Source organism: Panthera tigris, chromosome B2 (genome assembly GCF_018350195.1).
Source record: "Panthera tigris isolate Pti1 chromosome B2, P.tigris_Pti1_mat1.1, whole genome shotgun sequence".
Lineage (NCBI taxonomy): Eukaryota > Metazoa > Chordata > Mammalia > Carnivora > Felidae > Panthera > Panthera tigris.
In genome coordinates this window covers 32,419,213-32,433,536 of record NC_056664.1, presented here as the reverse complement: position 1 = coordinate 32,433,536, position 14,324 = coordinate 32,419,213, and the positions used below count along the sequence as shown (strand labels likewise).

The window sequence follows — 14,324 nt, the reverse complement described above, 5'->3', positions numbered from 1 at the left end:
CAGGAGCGTGGGGAAGAAGGGCGGTGGGCCGCCCAGCGAGGCTGCATGAGGGCTTGCCTGGGATACCAGATGGACCTGTCGGCGCTTGCTCAGCAAGGCCAGGCCTGGTTGGTGGTCCTGGGCCACTTTGGTTTTTCTCTTCTTTCTTCCTTCTTGCCTTCGCCAAATTTGCAAGCAGAATTGGGTTTGCCAAACAATTGTGCTATCTTGTCATATACCAACTGATCCCCGAGCCAATTTCTGATCTGCCTCTGCATCTAGATGCCTCCTACCACCTTCCCAGCTTGTGGACCAGGCTCCAAATGGGGCTCTGTCTGTGCCGTCTTAGAGCAGACGGGATTAAGGCCTAGGCTGTTGTGTCAGCTCGGCCCCTTGCCATCGGGCCTCAGCTCCCACCCCCACAACACACACACCTGTCGCCTGGCCCCACAGCCCTAACCTCCCCAGTCACGCTCCAGCCACGCAGGCAGCTCTCAGAAGCTTCACCCTGCATCCAGCAAAGCAAAGGCACATACCAGACAAAACGCCTCACCCTTCCTAAAGGGGCACTCACTCTGTGGCCTGAAAGACAGTAGCCAACGTGAAAGAGGCCCTTGTAGGGCTGTGGGGCATATAAATGGGCTGGGCTGAGGCTTTCACTGCCACCTGGTGCCAGAGGTCTAGGTGGGTGGCGGGGGTGTCTCTGGGCTGGGGTCCTGAACAAATCGATAGGTACTCTGTGCATGCAGCCAGCTGGCCGTGCCCGTGGTCTGGACTGAAGGTCATTTAGAATGTTAATCATGTCCAGTCCTGCCTAGCTTGGTGGCATCCGTGGCCAGGAGTCCAGCGGAGAAGAGAATTAATAACTCGGCGGTGATGGGCACCCCTGTGAGAATGTCCTCTCACACAGGACAGGACGTATGTGGCCAGAAGAGCCTCCCCTCACAGTGTCTCCTTGGCACTCTCCTGAGACAAAGTCAGGAAGTCTTTCGGGGCTGCATTTCCAGCCCAGAGTTCCAGCAAGCCCACCCTTCAGGAGGGAAAGGGAACAGCAAGGAACAGAGGACAAGGCCCAGAGACAGGCGGCCCCCACTTTGCTCCTGCCTCGCTCCTGGTCCGCACCAGAGCCCAGGTAGGGCATTTCACGCCTCGCTTCCCTCAAGTGCAAAGCGGCAGTGAGAAAGGCTCCCTTTCTTACAACCCAGAGCTGTTGGGAAAATACGACCGCCACAGCAATAATGCTAGAAATAATAATGATAAATCACATTTATTGAGTAGTTAACTCTGGGCCTTCAGCTAACCTTTTCATGGGCTTTATCTCAATTTTGTCCTAAGTCCATGAGGTAGGTATCCTTACTATTTCTTTCTATAGATGGGGAAAGTGGGGCCCAGAGAGGTTTGGTAACTTCTCAAGGTCACACAGCAATTATGTTGTGGAGCCATGATGCAGACGGATGTGCACAGCTGTGCCGTACAAAACTGAATCTTTCCTGTACCCCCTAAGCCCATCCATGCAAGAGGCCGAGTGCCCCAACAACAGGGACTCTGCTCTATTCTGGACCTGGAACGGACGTTCCCAAAGGCAGGCAGGAACCATGACAGGAGTTAAGACAATCTCTGCATTCTGGAAGGCTGCAGTTGTGTGTATTGTTTGATTTTTTTTTTTTAATTGTTTCAGTATTTAAATTCAAAAGGCACAGAACAGTATTTACAGAAGTCTACCTCTCATCCTGGCTCCCTGGAGGCAATCACTGTTACCAGTTTCTTGCAACAGATTATTCTGGAAGTGATTGATGTCTCTTTACAGTCTTGTTCAACTACCAGTGGGTCGTGGCTGGGAACCGTGGGTCCTTCTGCTTCCCCCAGCACCCCGTCTCCTTCACGTCATTTCTACCTTCCTCCTCTGCTCTCAGGGGTCCCCTCCCAGGCTCACAGAGAGACAGCTGTGCCCTGACGGTGGCGAAGGCCAAGAAGGAGAAAGCTGGGGAACAGTGACAGCCCGCCTCCTGTCCAGGAGCCGCTACCCCTACCCCAGGCCTTCCTCCTGTGGATACATGGTTGTGCAGGACAGCACGGATGCCGGGGATGCCAGAGTGGGCGTGCAGCTAGAGCCCTTCCTGCACCAGGTGGGGGGGCACCTGAGCGTGATGAAGTATGACGAGCACACTGTGTGCAAGCCCCTCGTCTCCCGGGAGCAGAGGTTCTACGAATCCCTGCCTCTGGCCATGAAGCGGTTCACTCCTCAGTACAAAGGTGAGTGTCCAGACACGGCTCTGTGCCTGCCACACTGGGTGAGGCCTAGCCGCGTGCGCCGTGAGGCCGTTTCCTCGTGCCGGGTGGTGTGTGTAAGAGTTGCCATGGAGACACGCCCCCCTCCCACAGCCCGGTTGGCCTTCACTGTCCTAGTTTCTCTGAACCCTTCAGGCCTCTGGGCCTGGAGTCTAATGCCGTTTGGCAACCCTACAAATTAGCGCAAGCCACCAGACTTCGAGGAATTGAGAACGGAATAAAATGATACCCCAGCCCCACCCTGCTCTGCTAGGGTATCCGGTCTGTGCTTCAGGAGTGCCATGGCTGGGTCCCGTGACCAGGGCTGGGAAAGACAGGACGGGCTGAGGCCTCCTTCACCTCTGGAGGCCCAGGCGGGTGAGAGGAGCCTCAGGCCTGGGTCAGGGCATGAAGGAGCTGGGACCTGACAGGTTTAGAAAACCAGAATTCCTGCCCTCAACTTGTGGCAAAGCCAGGGCCATGGGTTGCCTTTGAGGTTTAGCTGGGGAAACTGGGTACAGAGCAGTGTATGTTCTAGATCCGAGCACAAGGTGGGTTCTGGGGAGTGAAGGCGGGGTGGGGAGGGCTGCCGTCTGTGGGACTCCAGGCAGGGGCACTCTTGGCAGCCGGCCAGCATCCATGGGGCAGGCTTTTTGTGCACACCCAGCCTTCAGTAAATGCAGTTCACAGGGCTCTGCCAGCCTCCAGCCCCTCAATGGGATGAGTGCCCAAAAATCTCTTTTAAAGGTGTTTAGATGTTGTGACTACAAGCTTCTGCCCTCATTATCTAAGTATTTGTAGTAAAAGTGATGATAATCTCCAAATAAGTCAGTCAAAAACTCACTTGCATTTCAATGATGAAGATACTTGGGAAGGATGGAGCCTATCTTTATGGGTGTTTCTCAGAGTGTGACCTGGGATTGACCAACTTCACCAGAATTGCTGGTGTGTGGGTTACAATGCAGATTCCCACGCTCCGTTCCAGACCCGTGAACCAGAACCCCTGGGGTCAGGGTCCAGGAATGTGTATTTAGCGTGTTCCAGACTGAGACTGACTGATAGGGGGTCAATGAGCCCTAGGCATTGCTTCAGCCCCAGCCTGTCAAGACCTTCTGAGAGTCTGAGACAAGACCCACGAGCATCATACACTGAGAGACGGGCGGACCGGTGGTGTGCAGCCTGTGTGGGCCTCCCCTGGGGCCTCTGGGGCCGTAGGCCGGTGTTGCCCATCAGTTGTGGGTCACTGCCCATCTTGTCAGAGCACCCACTGGAATGAATGTCTGTCCTTTTGCAACTAAACTCAACCTAGCAAAGCGGTGGCAGGATCTTGCGTGGGGTGGCCTCCTGCCCACAGCATTTCACACTTGTTGGACACAGCCCTGAAGCTGAGACAGACTGCCAGGACGGCCACAGGCAAAGCAGGAAAGTGAAAGAGGCTGGTTGGTCTGCAGGACCCCATCCTGATGCTCTCCCTGTGTCCCATCTACACGTGCCCATTCCTCTGGGCAGGAGAACAATGGCACCACTCTCAGGCACCCTCAGGCACTGGTCTACTGTCCAGACCCCTACTCCACCCTGCCTCCCAGTTCTAGCTGGGCCCATCCCCAGTACTGCCTGCCTTAGGGCCCTGATAACTTGATAGATTAATTTCAGCCAAGGCATCACAGCTACGTGTATCAATGGCCATAGAGCATGCTTCAGTCTCTGCCTTCCCCTAGGAGATGCCGTTTCCACACAAGTCGGGAGGGGACTGGGTCAGGGAAACACATGACACCCTCCGGCGAGACCACACAGCCCTGCTGAAGGTGAGGCAGAGCTTCCACACTGGGGCGACACCCAAACATGAGGTTTCAATGATGCAGAAACATGGATTCACTCAACAGCCAGAACACAATCCACGAGGTGCCACAGGCCAGGCACCACCTAAGGAAACACACATCTAGGGAGACACTAGAGAAAGGCGCCGAACCAGGACCCTCACACTCTCAGATGCCTGGAACAGGTTGCTGAGGTCAGGTTTTAGATGGGAAACAGTCCCTACAAGGGCCCTCGGGCTGCGCAGGCTTCTTGTTTCACCGGAGAAGAAAAGTGGTGTCAGCTTAGTGTTCACTCAGTAGTTTCCACGTGTTAACTCAATCCTCACGACAACCTTCTGACGGAGCTACTACTATTATCCCCGTTTCACAGGTGAGGAAACTGAGGTACAGAGAGGCGACATGACTTGCCTCAGGCCACACAGCCAGTGAGAGGCAGAGCCAGGATTCAAAGCTCCGAGGTCTGGCTCCCAAGCGTGGGCTCTCGGGCACCCAGACCCGCTCCACCAGCACGGTCACCCAAGAGATGGGCTCCTCACATGCCAGTGCTCAGGGGGTCATCTAGCCCAACAAAGGAGGGGATGTGACTTGCCCTGATCCGCTCAGCTAGTGACCTTAGATCAGGGAGGCTCGAAGGCCCACAAGGCTGCCACAGGGGGGTTTCCCTTTTTGTCCCCCATGGGAATGGCCCCAGAGAGAGGGGTTGTTTCTCTAGTGGCCACTGCAATGCCATGGAGCACACCCTCTCCCTTCTCACTGCCCCGTGCTGTGGTGGCATCAGGGAGTGTTAGGCAGGGATATCACTCCCAAGGGTAGCCTCCCCATGCCAGGAGCTTGCCTCGACCTCCTGCTGGGCTCCTTGGCCATGACATCTTAGGGGCTGCATCCCTCTGCCTCCCAGTGTACCTGTCAGCTTTGAGTGAGTAAGGACGTACTTCTAGGTCCAGCTGGTTGACGGATGAGCCAGATTCATATTACAGACACTGGCAAATAAATGCTCTCACGAGCTTAAAAATAAATGCATGACAGTATATTCATGGAGGCTGGGGAAGCTGCTTGGCCAAACCAAAATTGCTGAGATGCTCCGGGCATGGCGGTTGGGCCATAAGCACTCTTGTCTGCCCAGCTGGCAGGGCTGCAGGTTGAGGTGCTTGGGGAGGGCTGGTGAGCAGGCAGGGCTCCCCTGGCCAGGCAGAGGCAGCAGAGTGCCGGGAGCCCATGGCCCTCTGAGGCCTAGTTCCCACGGACACACAAGGCAAGCTGGAAAGCCAGGCCGGGCCCAACATGATTCTTGACTACAAACCAATCCAGGGCCCGAGGAGTCTGGATTCCGTTGACACGCTGCTTCGGTAAAGAGCTGGCATGTTGAGACGGCCAGGCGGCTATCTGCTATGGGTCTCAGGCTTCAGAAGGAAGGTCTGGGCTGAGCTGCAGAGTGATGTGGGAGACGGAGGGAAGGCAGATAGATGGAGACACAGAGCCAGAGGCGTGCAGGAAGCCGAAGCAAGAAGGCACAGACCTGGAGTCTGGCTGTGTAGCTCTGACAACATGAGAAATAGAAATGCCTTTTGGATTTTATTGGTTTTGGGTTCTCTGCACCTCTGCTCGCCTCCATTTATTTAGACACTCAGATCTGATGAGACCAGACAAGAGCTGGAGCCTACGGAAGCGGATGAAGGTCACATTTCTTGTCCTTCCAGGGAAGCCTCCCGGGGTTGAGGCTCCCCGAGACAGCGGTTTCTTGCAGGCTTGGCACCACAGTCCCACAGATGGGAGAGGCCAGACGGTGAGCTGAACTTTACAAGTCCCCAAAGGGTGCTGCCCTTGGCTGGCACACCATCCAGGGCTCCCCCAGGCAGCCAGGAGACTCCAAGCTCCTCAAGGACAAGCACCAAGGCCGGTGCTCTCCTTTCTCCACTGTGGAGTGGTGGCTCTGGGGCCTGGTGCTGGTTTCTAGGTCAGTCCTCCTCCCCAGATCATGCACAGAGACCCTCCTGCCTGAGAAAACAGGAATGGAAATGTAAACACCATGTCCTCAGGCTTCTCGGCACTCCCAACCCTCTGTACTGATGACCCTCTCACACATTGGTGGCCTCATGGCTTCTCTGTCTGTTCCCACGGAACAGAATGGCCAAAACAAATGTGACAGGGACACAGCAGGAGTGTCCCTCGTCTACACACAAGTAAACACAGCATGATGACACCAGAGTCTCCCGATGAAGTCCCTGGCTCCGTGGTACAGCTTGTTCCTTCTTCCGTATCCGCACCTGGTGTGGCCTTCTCAGAGCTCCACTCCTCACAAACTGTGTGACCTCGGGCAAGTTATTCCAGCTGAGTCTTGGTGACCACAGGCAAGCACCTTACAGGCTAACTGTCACTCAGTGGAAACAAAGCAAAAGCACGCAATGCTGGCACCTGGCAGAGATTATCACTACGGTAGCTCTTGCCCTGACCTGCATCAGCCCTTGTTCTCACGAGCGGCACAGCTCAGGCGGGCTCCACCCAGAGATGCGTGCCAGTGTGCAGGTAAACTACAAAATGCCAGGTTCAGGTACAGTATTACTAGCAGTATCATCACTAGTTCACAGGACTCAGGGGCCTGAGAGATGCTGAGGCAGAGCGGAATTTTTTTAAAGGAACTGGAAAAAAACTGCATGTCACTGTCAGGCTGCAAAATTAGGGCACTGGGAATCTGAGATGACAGGACCGGCCCAGAGAGACCGCTGAGCCAGACGCAGATGGCCCTGAAGAGCGACTTGCTGAATTATAGAGCAGCCCTGAAAATGAGCGTCCGCCCTGACCAGCCCGGGCAGGGACGAGAGCAGGGAAATCAGCTGCCTTGAGTGCTGGTTCAGCAGAAATTACCACTTGTGCTGAGAAAGTGACCAAGTGGTCGGGGGAGGAAATGAATACCTGAGAGGACATGATCACATGCAACCCACCTTCTCTCAGTCAGAGTCCCAGCAGAAAATGAGCAGTGTGTTTAAAGGGGTTTAAATGAAGAGAATTTTTAGAGGGACTGCTTGTAGAAGGGCATGCAGGATTAAGGGAACAACTGGGGGTGACGAGGCACCCAGGGACCAGCACCACTGCAAGGCTGTAACCATCCCTAGACCTGAAGGGCCGAAGTCAGGGAGTGGTGTCACTGACCCAGCAAGAGGAAGGCCACAGAGGGACAGGATGACGCTGCAGCAGGGAGGGCGCCGCTGGGATAAGTACCTCGACCTCTCTCCCGCCCCGCCCCATCTCCTGCCAGTGCCAATGTCCTCCAATGGCCAAACCCATGGGAAACTGGGTGGGGGGGGGGCAAGGAAGCCACTGGTGCACCCCACAGGGTCAGCCTCTGAGGCACAAGGCAGGTTGGAGACAGGCAGAGAGAAGCTTGGTGGGAGGAGGAGCAAACTGAATACTCATGGCATCAGCTACAGAAGAACAGGGAACTAAGAACTCCAGAGATCCAGTCCTCACAAAACCATTCACATGGCTGTCTCCTGCCACCACCGAGAATAGGGTTCCACCTCCACCAGAACTCTGGCGAGGCTGAGCACCCATTGATACTGAGCCCCATGGAGGAAGACCTGGGCTGTGCCCTCTAAGAAATCTAAAAGGGGGTGCCCACAGAAGCACTGACATACACGCCAGAGCTAACTACCTGACCTGGCCGACGTCGTGGAGGGGAAGCCCAATTAGCACATTTGTTCACTGGGTCTCCTTACCCTCTTCACTCTCACAAGCAGCGACTGGAGCAGGCTGTCGTGCCTTGATTACAAACACCGATGGTCAGGAGGTACCATAGCTGGAGAAATCCCACCAGTCCTCTGTTTTATATCAAAGAACCATGTTCTGTCAATAATATTCATGTGCTATGTGTCTAACTGAAGGAAATGGTGAGCATCAGTGTTAAAGCCAGAGATGGGGCGGAGACAGGGTATAAATGAAGGCAACAGAGAAGCAGAGCCCCCAGAAGGCTGAGGCGAGCTTCCTGGCAGGAGCTGGTCAGACATAGATTAAAGGAAGGGAGAGCAAGGATGATGAAGGAGGCAAAGGGGAGGCATGGGATGGGCCCCAACTTCCCGCAAAGCCACCCTGGGAGAGGGGGCCCTCTTTGCAGAGGACCGGCTCTGATGACCCAAAGTTGGGCCCCTCTGGAAGAGCGGTGTTGTCACTGGGAAGGTGCCACTGTGCCCAGAGGAACCAGAAGGCGAGAACAAAATGTACAGGACCGGCTTTGCGAGCATGAAAGGGCAGAGAGATGCAATAAAGCAGAGGCTGTGCCCAGATCAGCCCAAGGCTATTTTTTTGCAGGCTCCATGGCCCTGGGCTCATTCTGGAACAGTCCCCATAGCTCTTCCTTGAGAGGAGAGTTAGGGAAGCGGAGAGGTCGATCAGTGCCATTAAAAACTACAATTCAAAAGGATGTCACCCCTTGTCACGCGTCCACCAGGTAAATTCCATCTGGTCTTCCCCTCCTCTCCCTCCCCCCGTGTGCTCTGCAGGCACCATCACGGTGCATCTCCGAAAAGACAGCCGAGGCCATCTCAGCCTGGTAGCGAACCCACTGAAGGAGAACCGGGGGCCCTTCAAGGTCTCCACGGAGTCGGCGGCAGTGGCAATATGGCAGACTCTCCAGCAGACCACCAGCGGCAGCGGTGGCGCCCACACCCTCGCCCAGTGGCAGCACACTCAGCTGGCACACTCATTCAAGGAGAGGTGAGGGCCACTTGGCAGGATGACAGAAACCCACTGGGGATCAGCACCGCTCCCACCTGGGCCAAGCCTAGCAGCTCCCCAATGGGGCCAAGAAAGTGAGAAATTCAGATGAAGGCTCCATCTAGAAACACCAATGTGACCAAAGAAACGAAAGGACTTCCGTTCGTGCCATTTTAGAGGGAGGACTCCAATGCCTTTCTCTCAGAAGCTGCCGCACATGCAGAGTCCTGCACAGAGCAGGCATTTAGTACACACTTGTTTAATTACATACCTGTTTCACTGAGACCATGAAGTGTCTCTGGTGGGGGGAGGGGGTGGAATGCAAAGACCCAGAACAGTTGACACGAAGGAAAAGTGGCTAATGGCAGTCAGAAATCACCTTTCCTTAAGGGCCAGGAAGGGAGGAGGAGAGAGATCAACACAGCCACCCTGTGGGACCTAGGAGACGCAGGCAGCTCGGGGCACCCGAGGTCCTGGAGAGGTCTCCAAAACCTCTGATACTGTTAGCTGACCTTTCTCAGATGGAAAGCACCCCTGGGGACTTATAAACCATTTACGGGGAAACAAAAGGGAGCTAATACAATGAAAATACCTCCCTTCTCCAAGGAGCACAGCGGATGTAATTAAGCCTCTTGGCTCAGCATCAGGAAGCGGGTACACATTATCTCCATTTCACAGATGGGGAAGCCAAGGTGCACAGGACAGGAGAGAGGGTGGACCAAGGATCCCTGATTCCCACCCCTGTTGGCATTTTGAGGTCTCGAGGAAATAACAACACGGCACACAAACAGCCTAAACCCCGAGACTTCTGATTCCAGGCAGGGTCGCCGCCCCCGTGCTATGTTGCCTCAATAGTGTGAGAGTAATCCAGATCACTTACAAGTGAACTGAAACCACCACAGCCCTCTGATGAGGTGACACGCTCTAATGAATTATGGGGTTTAGAGAGACCCCCTGCCAGGGCGGCAGTGTGGCCTGATCTGATGCCCAGGGCCTGAATGCGGCAGGAGGGACTCTCCGAGGCCCCGCAGGCTTCCTGGAGAGTAGCCAGGACAGTGCACTTCAGCGTCCAGCCCAGGAGAGCCCAGTCACAGGGACAGGCACCGGTGCCCTGACTGTCGTGCGCTTCCCTCGCCCACAGCTCAGCCACGTCACTCCTGAGGTCAGAGTTCCACCTCAACGCCCACGTGTCCTCGCTGGTGGAAGATGCTAACGGAAACCAGGCCGAGAGGAGGAGCTTTAACCCGTGGGGTCTGCAGTGCCACCTGGCCCACCTGACCCGCCTGTGCACTGAGTACCCGGAGAACCAGCTGCATCGTATCCTTGCCCGCACTCCCTGCCCCCTAGTGGGGTGGGGGTGGGGATTAAGAACAGCCATGCCAACGGAGGTGGGAGGGGGCCAGGGCCAGGGCCAGGGGAGGGGTGGGTGGTGAGACAGAGACTGACACGTGAGGGAGACTTTGAGGCACAAGCCCTCAAGCCTAGGACCTAGAAGAAATCTCATCTCTCCAAAAAAAAAAATCAGAGCGGATGGGGAAGTCAGACTGGGATCTGGTCAGGCTGCTGGCTCTGCCACCCAGGGAAGCAAGGACGGGCTGGGCCAGGGGTCTCTGAAGGCAGACAGGAATGATGACTGCCACGCCGGGTGGGGGCGGCACACCCCATCCCCTCTTCTATCCCTCCAAATCCTCCCTGCAGACGTCTTCCTGTGGAGCTGATGGCGTGAGGGGGTGTGGCTCCCCCCTTAGGGAAGTGCCCCTAAGTGGACTCTTACAGGAGTCACTCCCCCCTCATCCTCAGGCTGCCATGTTCTCAGCGAGCACATTTAGGCTTGCAATGCCCCTTTGTCAGCGCCGGGCTCCTTCCTGCAAACGAGTGACTGGTTTCACAGTGTTTACTAAGACACATCTGCAACCCTAATCCCTAAGAAGCTTTTGCAGGATAATTACTCCGCTGAAATTAATATTCCTGCAACTCATCTCCAAAGCTAACATCAACCCACTTCTCCCAAAAGGTATTGGCCCATTCAGTGACTTGAGGTTTTAGCCTTATGATTTTCTGCCATAAAATGTAAATTGGGCATGGCCTGCCAGGGATTTCACGCCCGCATTTAAATTTCAACCTCAGAGCAAAAAGGAAAAGGAAAAGCAGCTCACAGGCTCATAAACTCCCCCTAAGTAAATGGACTTATTAAAGCAGCCTGCAAAGCTAATACCTGAATTCTTAAGAGGGACGCCGGACTTGTCTGTAAGGAGAGAAGGGAGAGAAGGACTGGCACTCAGGGTGGGGGCCTTCATGTCCTCGGAGCCTTCCTGAACTTGGCGTGACCAGGGTTTCTGTTGCTGGAAAACGTCGTGTCACAGTACAAGTACCCCTGTATCCTTGACCTGAAGATGGGGACCCGGCAGCACGGGGACGATGTGTCCGAGGAGAAGAAGGCCCGTCACATGAGGAAGTGTGCTCAGAGCACGTCGGCCTGCCTGGGCGTCCGCATCTGCGGCATGCAGGTAGGTGGCAGAGGGCCCGCTGGAGGACGGGGCGTCCTGGCACGTCCACTGTGGGGCAAGGGTGTCTCCCAACTGCCACCCACTGCCCACGGAGCCCTTCGCTTGGGAAGCAACACAGGAGGCAGTCGGGCACAGCCCTTCCGCCCCGGAAATGCATATCCTGGTCTGTGACACGCTGGGATTTTTTTTTTAAGAGACACTTTCAGGATAGTGGTGTCAAAAATCCACCATTTTTTAAACTCCATCTCAGGGTCTCTGGCAGCTGAACTTCCCGGCAGCCACGTGGGTCCTGCCCACAGTGAGAGCAGACCTTTGACTGCAGCGTGTGAGCAGGGGCTGAGGAAAGAGCTGAAAAGGAGTCTCTCCACTCACTCGCTCACTCGGCGCACTCCGCTTCCTCAATTACTTGAATGATAAAGTCGAACCTCTCCTTCTCAGGGGCTGTTGAGGCACTCTGCTCTTTGAATTCTTATTAGCCATTCCTTCTTCCTCCTCCACCTTTTCTGCTTTTCGCTGCCTGTTCTGGTTAGTGAAGTGGGAAGGTGGTAACCTGTTCAGCGGAGGCAAAGGAACGGTTAATTTTTTTATTGCCCAGACTCTACCCTGTTTTTTGCAGCTCTGATGTGGCTTGTGGCAGAGGGGCTGCAGAACGGGAAGAAATAAACTTTCCCCACGCGTTCACTCTTACAGTCTATCTCCTCAAAGCAAAACCAGACACCGATTTGACGGTACACGTTCAAGCTTTCCTTAATTGAAACTGCCACCCCTTGAAGCTGGAAGTTGAGTCTATAAATTTGTTGCACAGATGTCCCTTGGGAGGCTTGGAACGCAGTCCTCAGGAGAATGCAGTGTGATGATTTGGGGTGTAAATGGAATCTCTCTCTGGACCTCAAATCTTCTGAAATTGATCTGATTTATTTAGACAGTGACACCCGTCGTGTATTTATGACGGCTAATTTAGCAGCCGATCTCCAGCCCTCCAAAGCAAGTCTATCATATCTTTCTGATTTTTTTCCACACTGGTAGAAACATATCACATAATCTGAAGGCAGGAAAGACCTGAGAAACTGTCTTGGCCAGGTATGGGCTGCCCTTCCCAGGTGAGCCAGGGAAAGGTGTGCCAAGTCATGGCCATGCCAGCCACTGGCCTTGGTACAGCCTCTGCCATCTGAATGAAATGGGAGAGGTTGCCACTGTCCCCCCAATCAGCATCTCCTCCATCTGCTCCTTTCCTGTGGCCAAGACATGATAGGGGAGGGGAGAGGAGCTGGTGCCAAGGAGGACCCACCAGCCCCACAGACCTGCTGTGAACCACCCCCCACCCACCCAATCCAGGCTCCCCTCAGCTGCACTGGCTGATCCATACCTGATCGAGCCCATCTTTTTATCTTTTTCTCTTCAGTCACCCTGCTCTACCCCAAGAGCTCTGACTATTTCCTTAGAATCTGCAGAGAAAGGACTTTATAAACTTCATTGGGGAAAATTGAATCTAGTTGGCTTTCCAAGGCCATTGGCTGTGATTTCAGATTCCTGCTAAAGCTTACTAGCTTGGGTTTGCTAATATTTGAATTGAAGAGGGCCAGAAGCCAGGGCTTAAATCATGATTTGGAGGATGACATTGGAAATTCACAAGAAAGGCAATCCAAAGCTTTTCCTCATGGGTGGAGGGTCACCTCTGTGGGGTGAAGGATCTTTACACCTTGGATTCCTATTAAAGGCTTGCACAGAAAGCATTTTAAAATGTGAAAGTTCCACTGGTGCTTGATGAAAGATCATCCTTCCATTCATTTCAGCCACTCTTGCCCTGCATCTCCCGGAAATCTGTTTATATATCACGTTAGCTTGTAACACTGCAACCATAGCAGGGACAATATTTTTTTTAAGTTGGCAATTCTTCACATTTTCTTTCTCTTTTTATTGGAAGGTTTATCAAATTGATAAGAAGCACTTTCTCTGCAAAGACAAGTATTATGGAAGAAAACTCTCTGTTGAGGGGTTCAGACAAGCCCTCCATCAGTTCCTGCATGATGGAACCCGCCTCCGGACAGAGCTCCTGGAACCCATCCAACGCCAGCTTCGGGCCCTCCTCTTGGTCATTCGGAACCAGAGCTCGTACCGGTTCTACTCCAGCTCTCTCCTCATCATCTATGATGGGCAGGAGCTGCCAGAAAGGACCTCAGAGGGCCTGCATCCTCCGGAGGCTCTGCAGCCGGACCACGGCAGCTCTTCTGGAAGCCTCTCCAAAGTTGACATCCGGATGATCGACTTTGCTCACACAACATACAAAGGCTCCTGGAATGAGCATACCACTTATGATGGACCAGATCCAGGCTATATTTTTGGCCTGGAAAACCTCATCCAGATCCTGCAGGATATTCAAGAGGGAGAATGAGGCTTGTTGGGCCTATCCAGATTTTTCTGGAGCGCAGATATCAAAAGGGACCTATTGGCAGCCGGGGTACTCTAGACACTGTTAGAGGTCTTTGTAATCATTATATCCATGTTCGAAAGCCATACGTGGCATATTAATGGCTGCTAAAGAAACCAGCTCTGGAGATAATTCCATGTACTCTGGCATCTTATGCTAATGCTGGTCGTCAGAGGCTGGACACGCAGTGTGAAATGGCACCATTTTAGAGTATACTGGAAGGCTGCAGCTTGAGTGAGAAGCCAGCATTACAGTGAGATTCTGGAGAATTCGCATTTAAAAATGCTTTTTGTTGTCATGCTGAAGTCTTGGCAAGCTGTGAGGCAAAAAACTCTACTTGAAGAAGACTCGAAGAGGGCGTTCATGAGTGTATGGCTTGTCTGCTCGCATGGGCTGCCCACTCCAAGGGCAGATACAACATTATAATGAATGACTGTCTCTTACCTTCTTAAGAGGCATTCTCTGTGGGGCAGGAAGAAGTGGAACAGATCTGCCCATCTCACCACCTTCCTGCCCAGGGTCTGAATGGACAAGGTCAATCCAGATACAGCCCAGGCAAATCAAGACCCCACGTTCTCCATTGTTTCCCGTGGAGGTAAGGGTCTCTTTCTAGACTTC

General features: G+C 53.9%; 1 protein-coding gene across 1 annotated transcript; it reads left to right on the top strand.

Annotated features, from left to right (window-relative positions):
- The first annotated feature begins 2,033 nt into the window (after positions 1-2,033).
- IP6K3 (inositol hexakisphosphate kinase 3) lies at positions 2,034-13,815 on the top strand. The gene is made up of 5 exons (XM_007093204.3): positions 2,034-2,232; positions 8,558-8,771; positions 9,913-10,088; positions 11,103-11,278; positions 13,203-13,815. Exons 1-5 carry the CDS (start codon positions 2,034-2,036, stop codon positions 13,668-13,670), a joined length of 1,233 nt encoding a protein of 410 aa, XP_007093266.2. The 3' UTR covers positions 13,671-13,815.
- The last annotated feature ends 509 nt before the right edge of the window (positions 13,816-14,324 follow it).